This window comes from Pieris napi, chromosome 20, assembly GCF_905475465.1.
Source record: "Pieris napi chromosome 20, ilPieNapi1.2, whole genome shotgun sequence".
Classification (NCBI taxonomy): domain Eukaryota; kingdom Metazoa; phylum Arthropoda; class Insecta; order Lepidoptera; family Pieridae; genus Pieris; species Pieris napi.
The window spans coordinates 6,490,512-6,502,626 of record NC_062253.1 but is presented as its reverse complement, the minus strand read 5'-3'; the positions used below and the strand labels follow the sequence as shown (position 1 = coordinate 6,502,626).

The 12,115-nt window shown below is 33.0% G+C and overlaps 1 protein-coding gene across 1 annotated transcript; it reads left to right on the top strand.

The window, feature by feature from the left end:
* The first annotated feature begins 558 nt into the window (after window positions 1–558).
* LOC125059606 (trypsin, alkaline B-like) lies at window positions 559–3,570 on the top strand. Its single transcript, XM_047664087.1, has 4 exons — window positions 559–602; window positions 1,268–1,436; window positions 2,027–2,282; window positions 3,027–3,570. Exons 1-4 carry the CDS (start codon window positions 560–562, stop codon window positions 3,348–3,350), a joined length of 792 nt encoding a protein of 263 aa, XP_047520043.1. The 5' UTR covers window position 559; the 3' UTR covers window positions 3,351–3,570.
* The last annotated feature ends 8,545 nt before the right edge of the window (window positions 3,571–12,115 follow it).

Sequence of the window (12,115 nt, the reverse complement as noted above, 5' to 3'; positions counted from 1 at the left end):
TGCCCTTCTTGGGCGTCCCGCAGGCTCGTTTGCCTCCCTATTATATAAAAAAAATGATAGTCTATACAAATGATGAAGGTTGCAAGATAGCTATAAGACTGCTATGACTTATTACAAAAGTATGTTCATCTACTTTTCTATTATCTTTCTTTAATCATCTATTTCATTATATAAAACGTTTTATTCTGTGTATCCTATAATATATTGTCTTCTCCTCCATATATTGGCTCCTTCCGCGTGACCGTATTCAACGAAGAGCGATTCGAATCATCAACGACCAGTCACTTTCCGTGTGGATTGATCCCTTGGCGTTGCGTAGAGATAGAACATTAGCGGGTATAATTTTATTAAAACAGCTAAAATAAACCTACAACTAATTGAAGCTTTATTAATATATTAACCACTCTAAAACACGTTTTATACCTAGTCAAATTGATTTCTAAAGACTTAATAAGACGTTAAGCCATGCCTACTTCAGATTTTATTAATACTGCACTTAGGCGATAAGATGGTTGAATATAAGCAGTCTCTGAAAACTTAGAGTAGTCCAAAAGAAACCATGCGCGTATTGGTATTTTTACTAATGGGGGCGGCTGTTGTCGGTAAAGTAATTTCTAATATTTGTGACTAGATCATAGACTCATTATCCGATCGGAATTAACTTTTAACGAATTTTGGCCTTTTCAATATTTATTTGAATTAAAAAAAAATGCAATCGGATAAAGTCTCCAAAGCAGTATTACTGTTTTGACTTCCATTCAGGCACAATATTGTCCAAGACTTTACTTCCAGGTTTAAAAAATTGTTTTACTTTTTTATATTGCAATTTCACATAGGGTGTTTAAGTTAGGTAATTAAGTTGACTGGCCAAAGCGCTGAAGTGAAAAACGTGTGGTTATTCGGGGACTGCCGCGGTAAAGCTATTGCAGAGCATTTTTTATCAACTTTTGCAGTATTTGTTTTTCTTTGATATTAATTCAAGTTTTTTTCTTTGATATTATTTCAATCTACCACTCTACCAGACTCAGACTAAAACGCCTTTATAGTCTGTCTCACTCTAACGCGTACCGGCTGCACCGGCCGCGCTCACGCTACGTCACCGATCTCGTCAGAGAGATGGGAATGCGTAGTATGCGTTCCGCACCTATATTACGTCATCGTGTGTTAGGTTTTTTTTCGTTACGGAATTTCTTGATTCGGTCGCCGCGCTCAAAGCCCGCGATAAAATCTATGCAATAGCTTAAAAATAATTAAAGCCATTTTACAGCTGAATCCCGATCCTCAAACCGAATTGTCGGTGGTAACATTACCACCATTGAATCATACCCATTCATGAGTAACATGCAAACATTGAGTTGGGGCGGTTGGTGGTATCAGGCGTGTGGAGGGTCACTTATCACATCCAAAGTTGTGTTATCGGCTGCGCATTGCTATAAGTGAGTAAACTTATTATAAAAGAAGCAAATGTTCGTACTCAGACTTAATGGTTACTTAGGAAGGCAAATAATTTCTTACATAAGTAATAAGTTTAGCACATGACTTGCGTAAATTAGAAAAATAATTGTTATAATTAATCTACTCCTAAAGATTTTGATAATCAAATGTCAATAGATCATAGATATTACTAAATTAGAGCAGTGTTGGCCTAGAGACGTCAGCGTGCAACTCTCATACCTGGGTCGTAGGTTCGATCCCCGGCTGTGCAACAATGGACTTTCATTCTATGTGCGCATTTAACATTTGCTCGAACAGTGAAGGAAAACATCGTCAGGAAACCGACATGTCATAGACCCAAAAAGTCGACGGCGTGTGTCAGGCACTGGAGGCTGATCACCTACTTGCCTATTAGATTTAAAAAATGATCATGAAACGGATTCAGAAACCTGAGGCCATGACCTAAAGAGGTTGTAGCGCCACTGATTTTTTTTGAAGACTAAATTATATAAAAAACATAATATTTATAGACACTTGTGTTCATGAGAAATAGCGCCATTTAAGTCCAAACCATAATACTTCGTCTTTACAGCGGTGCCCTACCATCGTCTTGGAGAGTCGTGCTCGGTTCAACAATGTCTTCAAGCGGTGGATACACATTCAAAGTGTCTCAGTTAAAATTGCATGAAAATTATATTGCGGCATTACAACTCAATGACATAGCTATTGTGAAACTACAAGTCAGCGCTATAATGTCTAGTCGAGTAGGCCGAGCTCGTATTGCAGGACCCAGTTATAATCTTCCCGCTGGAACAACGGTCAATGCGGTTGGTTGGGGTACAACGTCGGTAAGAATCTAAATAATTTATAAACTAAAACAGATCCATCAAATATAAGAACTTATGTATTATACTATAAAACCTTGTATTAGGTTTTATTACATACTATCTGTACGCTTCACTGTGGCACATTGTGATTGAATGGTTGAGAAATGACAAACAAAACAACGAATTTACATTTCATGTAAGTTTAATTTTGCAAAACTCGTGGAAAAAAAAAGATAAAAACAATCCTTGATGCATGCTAAAATTTCAGCTCGATCGGTGCAGAACTTTTTGAGTTTTTGAAGCGTACACAAACCAACATACCATTTATATATATATATATATTTATTAGGTACATTACATAACACGGTACAATCAAAGGAGACGAAGGCTTAGGTAAATAGAGAGGAAGGTTTGCTTTCTATTAAAAAAGATTTAATGTCCAGTTACATAATGATCATTTTTAATTACCTTTTATTTGCTAGGGCGTATAAACGTAATATGTGCTATAGGTACAGATACTGGCAAACATCTTGAACAAATGTCCTAGCGAGATTTTTAGGTATCACTGGGAGGTGGGGGGGAGGTGCGCGGCGGCGGGAGAGTGACGTGTCGATCGCGTGATTGGTAAATCAGTTGACGTTTGTGTCCCGCGCTGCGCAAACTTTACCCCACTCCCTTGTTTAATGCTCAAGAAGTTTGCCAGTATCTGTACCTACACTTGCATCTTAAATTATTATAAACAGAAAGCTTTGGCTTATATTTCAGTCTGGGGGTAGACCATCGGAGCAGCTGCGGGATGTTGATCTAAAAGTTATCAATCAAAATATTTGCGCTGAAAGGTATGCCGCTCTCAAGAAACAGCCTGGTTTCGAAGACTGGCCTGATATCACTGGAACGATGTTATGTGCCGGTGTTCTTGATGAAGGTGGCAAAGATACATGCCAGGGTGACTCAGGAGGACCGTTATTACACAAAAAAGATATACTTGTCGGGATAACGTCTTGGGGATACACGTGCGCTCACCCACGCTTTCCAGGCGTCAATACTCGAGTCTCTAGTTACACAAACTGGATACGCGCCAACGTATAGTACTGCAAGGATTGGCACGTTACTTAGAATTTGATGGTGGAAGAGTTCAAAGAAGTCAGCAGCAAAATTTCTACGAATTCTGCGCATCTCACAATTCTTGTTAACTTACGTGCAAAGCTTGAGGTTTTTTTATGTTGTATCAAATAAATCATAGCGAAGTTTTTGGCATATGAAAAAAATCTAATATTTTTAATAAAATAAATAAATTCTACTACTGTCTATGCTCATTGGATTTTTTTGTACATACATACCTACATATACTATGGTTAAGTAACCAAGAGCCTGAAATCGGAGTGAGTTTTACTGCATAATTATTTTGTCTAAAAGTGTCTACACACGGCCCTAAAATCAGAGGCAATATCGGGGAAGTAGTGGGGAGCACCCTAGATCGCTCGTGTAGGCAAATCGTACCCTAATTTTATTATCAACCCTAACTCAGAAATTGGTTCTGATTTCAACCCTACCATCATTGTCCTGATATCGCCACTATGAATTTATATAGTACCAAGAGTTAGTAAATGTAAATCTCAATAAGCGTTAATAACTAGGAGAAGTCGTTCGAATCTTTTGCTGAGTGGACGTGTGCACGGAGTCATTGCTAGTTAATTTATTTATTGTCGTTTGGAACTCGGACCTATTAGCTGGTTACTACGGCTCAAATGGTTTACAACTAGCATTTTGTTTTTGTGTTGTTTTGCTTATTACATACACCAAGGACAAAAAATCGCGAGTGTAGTGCACAGCGGCCCCCCTCACCACCTCGAGGGAAGGAAACAGAAACTATTTTTTAGCCTGCTTACACCAATAGGCAAGTATAGTTTAGTAACGAGTCAACACGCACATATTTTATAATGAATGTTATGCGTTCACCAACACATGCAAGTGGCGGTTCACAACCGGACTTGTCAAAGTTGCGTAATATGGAAACGGACTATATAACAAATCGCAAACGAAAACAACCACTTGATCATGAATGCAAGTGTTTAAACGAAATTAAGTCTGTACGTTCCGAATTGTCCCACATAATATCACTCTTAGAGAAAAATAATGAATCAAATGAGCAAATCATGAACAAAATGCAGAACAGTATTGCTGAGGTAAAAAATCAGATTACGGAAATTAGATCATCAAATGAGCAAACAAGAATAATAATTCATGAAAATATTTCGGAAATAAAATCTCAAATAAATGAAATAAAAGGATCTTCATCTAGTATTCACAAAGAACATACTGAAATTAAAAAACAAATGAGTCAATTAGAGAAGAAACTTATTTTAGGAGAAAATAAAATCAATACTTTAGAAACCAGTGTGAATAAAATGAGTCTTACTGAACCCCAGACATCTTCAAAGCTTATCCAACCAATGTTTAGCGAAGAATTGATTCAAGAAGTAAACGAACGAAATAAAAGAAAGAAAAACATCATTATGGTTGGGCTACCAGAACAAAATACCAATAATTTAAGAGAAAATATGCTTAAAGACGAAACCGATATATTTAATATATTCCGAGCACTTACAGAAGATGTTCCGAAACCGATAAAAATTATTAGGTTAGGCAAATATAATCCAACGAAAATTCGTCGAGTTAAGGTATTCTATAACTCTTCAGACACAGTCAAATTTCTTCTTCAAAACAAAAGTAAGCTGCCTTCAACAATACAAATTTTCTCAGACCAAACTCCAGCACAGCAAAAATTCCTAAAAAACTTAAAAGAAGAATTGCTCCGACGTCAAAGTAATGGCGAAAGAGACATAACAATAAAATATAAAAACGGAACACCATTCATAATAAAAACTTCATCAAAAAACTGATAATTAAAGAGGCAATAGCGAATGTAAACACATATCAAGTGCTCGACAGCTACAACGACATACAAAAAACTAATTTCAGACTGTCATTCTTTTATCTAAATGCTCGAAGTATTTGCAAACAAGGAAAGTTTGATGAACTACAATGCGTGCTTAAATCGTTCTCGACAACTATACACATAATATTACTAACTGAAACCTGGATCAAAAATGAGAAACAGGCTTGTGAACTAAAACTACCAAATTACACACACTATTACAATTTTCGTACAGATACAATTGGTGGTGGAGTTTCTATATATGTTCATAACAGTCTTGAGCACAACTTGTCAGAATCAATCTACCAGGATGGAAATAATTATCTTTGGGTACAATTAAAAAGATATAAAATAGAAGTAGGTGTCATCTATTACCCTGGTAATACTAACTACAATCAATTCCTTGAAGCATACACTCAACAGCTTCGGAGAAGACGCAGAGCTATAGTTTTTGGAGATTTCAATACAGATTTATTAACTAAAAACACTAAATCTAAGCAGTACATTGAACTTATGAACGAAATTGGATATACAATACTCAATAAAATATCTAAAAAGTATTCCACAAGGGATTCAACAACACGAAAATCTATATTAGATCACGCTACAACGAACTTAATAAAAGATCACTTTCACATGGCTTTAATAGAATCTTCTATGTCAGACCATAAACATATATATGTAGAGTTAAAAACTGTCAAGATTCTGAAGAAAGAAATTATCGAGTACCAAGCGATCGATTACGAAAAATTGGGAAAATTAACAACAACTCTTGGACTTGACGAAGATAATGATGACTACAAGATACTGGAAAATTCTATTATAGATCACGTAAACAACTGTAAAACAATCAAAAAGAAAATACTTAATGAACCTCAAAAGGATTGGATTAATAATGATTTAATCAGCGAAATAAACCAAAGAAATAAACTATGGATAAAATTAAAAAACATGCGTGACTGTGAAACTACAAAGAAAGAATTCGAAGACTATAAAAACTATGTTTGTAAACGCATTAGGGATACCAAAGATGCCTATTACTTTCAAAAATTCATAAAATTAAAAAATAATCCGAAAAAAATGTGGAACCTTGTAAATGACCTAGCAAAAAATAAAACAAATACTAGCTGTGGGCCTTCGAAAATTATAATAAATTCTATCGAAATTACTAATAAAAACAATATTTGTGAGGAATTTAACCGATACTTCACTGGAATAGGTAAAATTCTGGCTGACGAAATACCAAAAAGCTATCATGATAATTTTTCAAAAGCTTTACCTTCAACTAAACAGTCTACAAACTTGATGATACTAGAACCATGTAGTAGTGACGAAATTTTAAAAGTAATAAATAATTTGGATACACATTGTAGTGCAGGCCTGGACGGTATTAGCACAAAATCTATAAAATGTATAAAAGATCATATTGCTAAAAACCTATCTAAATGTTTTAACAAATTATTAGAAATTGGAGATTTCCCAGACTCTCTAAAAATAGCTAAAGTTACTCCCATTTTTAAATCTGGATCTAAAACTAATACTGGAAACTATAGACCAATCTCGGTGCTACCCATAATAAGTAAAATACTTGAAAAGATACTATATAACCGTCTTACAAAGTATCTAACGTCTATAAATTTTTTATTTGAACGACAGTATGGTTTTAGACCAAAAAGTAATACTTTAACTGCAACTATTGACTTAATTACCAAAATTAAGACCAACATAGATAATAAAAACATTACGTTAGGTGTATTTATTGATTTAAAAAAAGCATTTGATACTGTAAGCCATAAACTATTACTACAAAAGCTTGAATGCATTGGAATCAAAGGCACAGCTCTCAAAATTTTTCAATCATATTTAAAAAATCGATTTCAGGTAGTTAAAATAGATAATACTCAGAGTAAACCGTTGCCTATCGAATACGGCGTTCCACAGGGTTCTATTTTGGGTCCATTACTCTTTCTTATTTATATAAATAACTTGCATGAAATTGGATTAAACGGTCACCTTGCTTTATATGCAGATGATACGTGTTTATTCTACTTTGGCAGTTCAGTCAAAGATATCTTCAGCAGAGCCCAAGAAGACCTTAATCTACTCTTCACTTGGTTTCAATATAATTTACTCACTGTCAACGCGTCGAAATCATGCTACATTATATTTAAATCTAAAAATAAAAAAGTTTTACCTCATGATCCATTAAAAATAAATAACACGGTCATAGAAGAAAAAAGTACAGAAAAATATCTCGGTCTTAGAATGGATAGCGGTTTGACGTGGAATACACAAATTGAGCACATCAGATCGAAGCTCTGTTCACTTATGGGATCACTTCGACACATTGCTCGGTGTATCCCACGTCAGGTACGTTACACCATCTACAACTCTTTGGTCAAGCCACATCTACTTTATTTAATTGAAGTATGGGGCAGCGCCGCTAAAACTAAATTAATAAATATTCAAGTATTACAAAATAAAATTATAAAAATACTGTTCCACTATAATTATCTTGCACCTACCATAAATATATATCGAGACACAAACATAATGAATCTAAAACAACTTTATATTTATCACACATGTGTTAGCTTTTATTATTTATTTAATAATATTCTAAATAATTTATGAAACATATTCTTTTGCTACAAGTGCGCATGTGCAATAATTACTCATTTGACTCGTTCGGTTATTTACGAATTGTTACGAATTGACTCGAATAACTGCCCGAAGTGGGAAGGTCGAGTCAGAGTGGGGACTAAAGGATAAAACAGCTTGTAGCACATGCGCACAGGCAATTCCTTTGTTCAAGTTGGTGTTTATACATTTTACGTAGGGTCAGTGTGTGAAATATAGTAAATCAAGTCATCATTGGAGTGTTTAATTTCCTACCCTAAGAACCAGATCAACTAGCCCTAACAAATCAGAAGAGCGGGATGCCATCGAGGTAAACTGATATGGTATATCATATCCTTGGTGTAAAGGATTAACGCCCACGAGGTATGCGATTTTTTTTTCCTTTCTACATTTTGTAACCTAAAGATGTAGGTACTCTTTTTTTTATTATTTTTATTACACCTTTGAAGGTAAATTAGTTACATTTGTTATGAAACCTAGCTTACGATTATGAAGTTTTGTATTTTTACTAACGGAAGACTGTGCTATTGCGTAGGAAGTGTGGGACTGTGCTGTTTTAGGTTATCTAAATTTTTTACCAACTATAACCCGTCGGCCCTGTCTTGTCGTCTTATATCGATGAAAATCAAAACTTCCCAGCTGAAGTCCTTCATACCTACCTAACATAAATGGAAGAAAATGAATCCTATACGAGTGTTCGAAATACATAATTTTATAATATTTGATGAGGGTGATCCCAAATATTTTTACTCGGCCGATCCTCATATGTTTTTATTAGTCTTTGTTGAGATTTACTCGAGTTACGTTAGATGTATATATAGTTTTTGATAATTATAATTGATAATATGTAGTTACGTCCACTAATTAGAATTTTATAGTGAGTGTTTAAGAAACGTTCTGGTAGGGAGACATTATGGCGAGGTATGTACTCGGTGCTATGAGTTATGCATCGACGGCCACCGAACCTGTCCTGTAAAACATATAACGTTATTTATTTTAAAGCTGTTACATTACATATTTTTATAATACTTACCGTCGGTTTAGTTGAAATAAATTGAATCATTATTATAAGATACTAGCAGACCGGCCAAGCGCGTTGCTGTGGCTAAGGTTTTTCTTATATTACATAGTAGTAAACTATTCAAGGGAGACGGTAGGAGAACACTAGTCATGGGGACCACCATGCTTTATTGGTTGTTATGCCGTTGAATTGTAGCTTATGTGAAACGTTGGTACTTTCAACACAGCGCCATCTGTTAGAATTGTGACTGTTCAATAATAAACAAATATTTTGCAATAAAATAATATAAATTGAAATGTAAGCTATCCTATATTTTAAGTTAGATCAAACTGCACACGGTGTGCAAAATATTTGATATCGGTTCGGTAGTCAGGAGTCGATAGTGGACAAACAACGTGACACGTAATTTATATATTAAGATTTACGACAGATTACACAAGTAATTAGTTTAATTTTGTCTCATATTTTAACAATTTTTTTTTTTAGAGGTTATTTGGTGAGTTGAATATTTTAATAAAGTTTTATTTTTACAGACTACTTTATTATAAATGTTTTACCATTTTTGAAATTATTAGGCAACTTGAATATTATAATAAGATACATTTAATTAATTTATTATTTTTAGAAGTTCCAAGCCGATTTAATACTATAATAAGTTTCTTACAGAACTAATTTATTTTTTATAATAATAATTTTACCATTTTTTTTAGAGGTTCTTTGGTGAGTTGAATATTTTAATAAAGTTTTATTTTTACAGACTACTTTATTATAAATGTTTTACCATTTTTGAAATTATTTGGCAAGTTGAATATTATAATAAGTTACATTTAATTAATTTATTATTTTTAGAAGTTTCAAGTCTGTTTAATATTATAATATTTTTACAGAACTAATTATTTCAATTTTTTTTTTTTTATATATATTTTATACCATTTTTAGAAATTATTTAGTGACTGTTATTATAATAAGGTTTTTACATATATAATTTATACTTTAAAATAATTATTCATTTTTAGAAGTTCAGTTAGTTTAATATTAAGGTATTTACAAAAGTAATAAATTTTACAATAATTTTCGCCATTTATCGTAGAAGGTAAGTTTAATATCATATTATGACTTTGTTATACGAAAATTCAATTGAAACGTATTGTTTGAAGTATATTTTATTGGTAATTAAAACTTAAATGTTTTATATATATAATCAATACAAACAATATTTTTTTTTTTATTACTACGTTGAATAATATTCTAAACTATCTTAAATATATGTATTAATAAAAAAAATTATTTGATTTTATAGAGTGTCTTTGTTACTTAGAATCGACGCCAATCCTTATAGATTAAGATGGCTGGAGTAATAATGTACAATGTTTTTCTTTTGTGTAACGATTGTTTCCAGTATGACTAGACCCAATAAGAATCCAGGGTTTTAGTCCTGAGTTACGAAGTCGTTTTAGGGACGAGGCATATAGAAGTCGAACCTTATGGTTGTTTCATTGGTGAGACTAAAGCAGCTTGCTTTCCAATGCAGTAGGTGCAGGCTATAGGGCAGTCGTAAGTTAAACTTACCACGAAGCTGCAGCAGATCGAGTGGCTACGCAGGCGTTGCCACTACAAATCATGGGTGTTGTATTACACAGGGCCTCGCATCAGGGTACTATTAGAAAGCTGATGGTATTTCTGGTTTTAAGTGAGAGCAAGGGTAGCAAAGATGAAAAAGATGACCTGGTAAGATGACTCTATAGGACAACGACACAGTAAGACTGTATATTATGAGGTATTAATATTATTATATTTTTTTTGCTGCTTAGAGATTTAAAATATATAAGAAGCAAGCATTCGCAAGTTTAGGTTTTAAGGAGGAATTAGTAATCCTCCCGTAGTCAATTTTACATGTACCATGTTAAATGGGAGCATTCAAAGTTGGCATTGCTGATAAAGAAGTTTGATTTACTTCAAATGAGTAAGACTCTGCTGAATGTTAACATACTGAAGAGCCTAGTCTTTCATGACATTTCTTTTGCGGTAATTCACTTTGGGTATATTACAAAGGGTTGCTTTTTGATACAGCATCAAACAGACATAAGTCTCAATTTCATTAACAAATCTGAAACTTCGATGTCACGTCATGTCGACAATTTAACTTGCTTGCTAAGGCTGTTGTTCTTTTTGTGTACTGTGGCTATGTGCTTAGAAATTCAAAATTACATATGACCTTTTAACATATTATGTATTCCCTACAAACCAATCAATACTTGGTTAGTTTTTTTTTTTTATTTTATTTTTGTTATTGGTCTTAATAATGGATATGAAATACTTTCATTATGTCTGATGATAAAATATCTTAAAACAGAATTGATTAAATGTTGTAATGAAATTTAATAATGTAAGAAAATTATTGTATCATCTTGATCGGTTACCAATGAGGTTGTATTTGACAAAGTAATGTCAAATTATTTGATAAAGTAATTTCACATTTAATTCATCTCCAGAAGTGATAGTATCCTAATAAAAGTGATGGCTTAATATAATAAGTAAGTTTTGAGTGCGTTGAAATATGTTGATGAAAAATAATACTCTAAAGAAGTAGGGTTGTAGTAGTAATAGTTCAAGTATTTGTTGTGCTTTCGATAAGTATTTTTTCTGAAGTCTGCACGAAAATCTGCAGCGTTTTTGTCAAAGAAAAGAGGGAGAGAGCGATTGAGACTTGAACACCGATGGTGTTTTTAATACATATCAATATCATTATTATTTTATTATGGGAAAAAATTACCATTTTTTTTTTTTGTTGGTTTGGACCTTTTGCTAAGACCCAGTTGGCTATTTTACAAAATGTGGACATTAGTTAGCAATTATGATAGTAATTTCTTATATTATTGAACTAATTTAACTAATTTTAGCTCTGGTTTTTAATTAGCCTTGGTATCATTTAATAATATAGAAAGACTGGGAAAATTAAATTATGGGATTTGGTCAGCTTAATTACTCAATAATTAATCTACAAAGAAGTTTCACTTTTGACATGTGTACCTTGTACTTACGCACTATTTATTCGTATAATTGACATAGACTAGAATATTTATTTATTTATTTAGTTAATAAGCTTACGACATCACACACAGTACTAAATCTACTAATTATTTTACAAAATCTTACATCTTAAATGTGTGACAATTAATGTAAACATAAGTTTTACAAAAAATATATAAATTATAAAGTACAATTAAAACATATACGAATATCAATTTCACATGA

What these genes read in the sequence shown, in the direction of transcription:
- LOC125059606 (XM_047664087.1), top strand. Translation starts at nt 560, where the DNA reads ATGCGCGTATTGGTATTTTTACTAATGGGGGCGGCTGTTGTCG. An exon ending in AATGGGGGCGGCTGTTGTCG is followed by an intron (nt 603 to 1,267) that starts GTAAAGTAATTT and finishes GCCATTTTACAG; the next exon opens with CTGAATCCCGATCCTCAAAC. An exon ending in TCGGCTGCGCATTGCTATAA is followed by an intron (nt 1,437 to 2,026) that starts GTGAGTAAACTT and finishes TCGTCTTTACAG; the next exon opens with CGGTGCCCTACCATCGTCTT.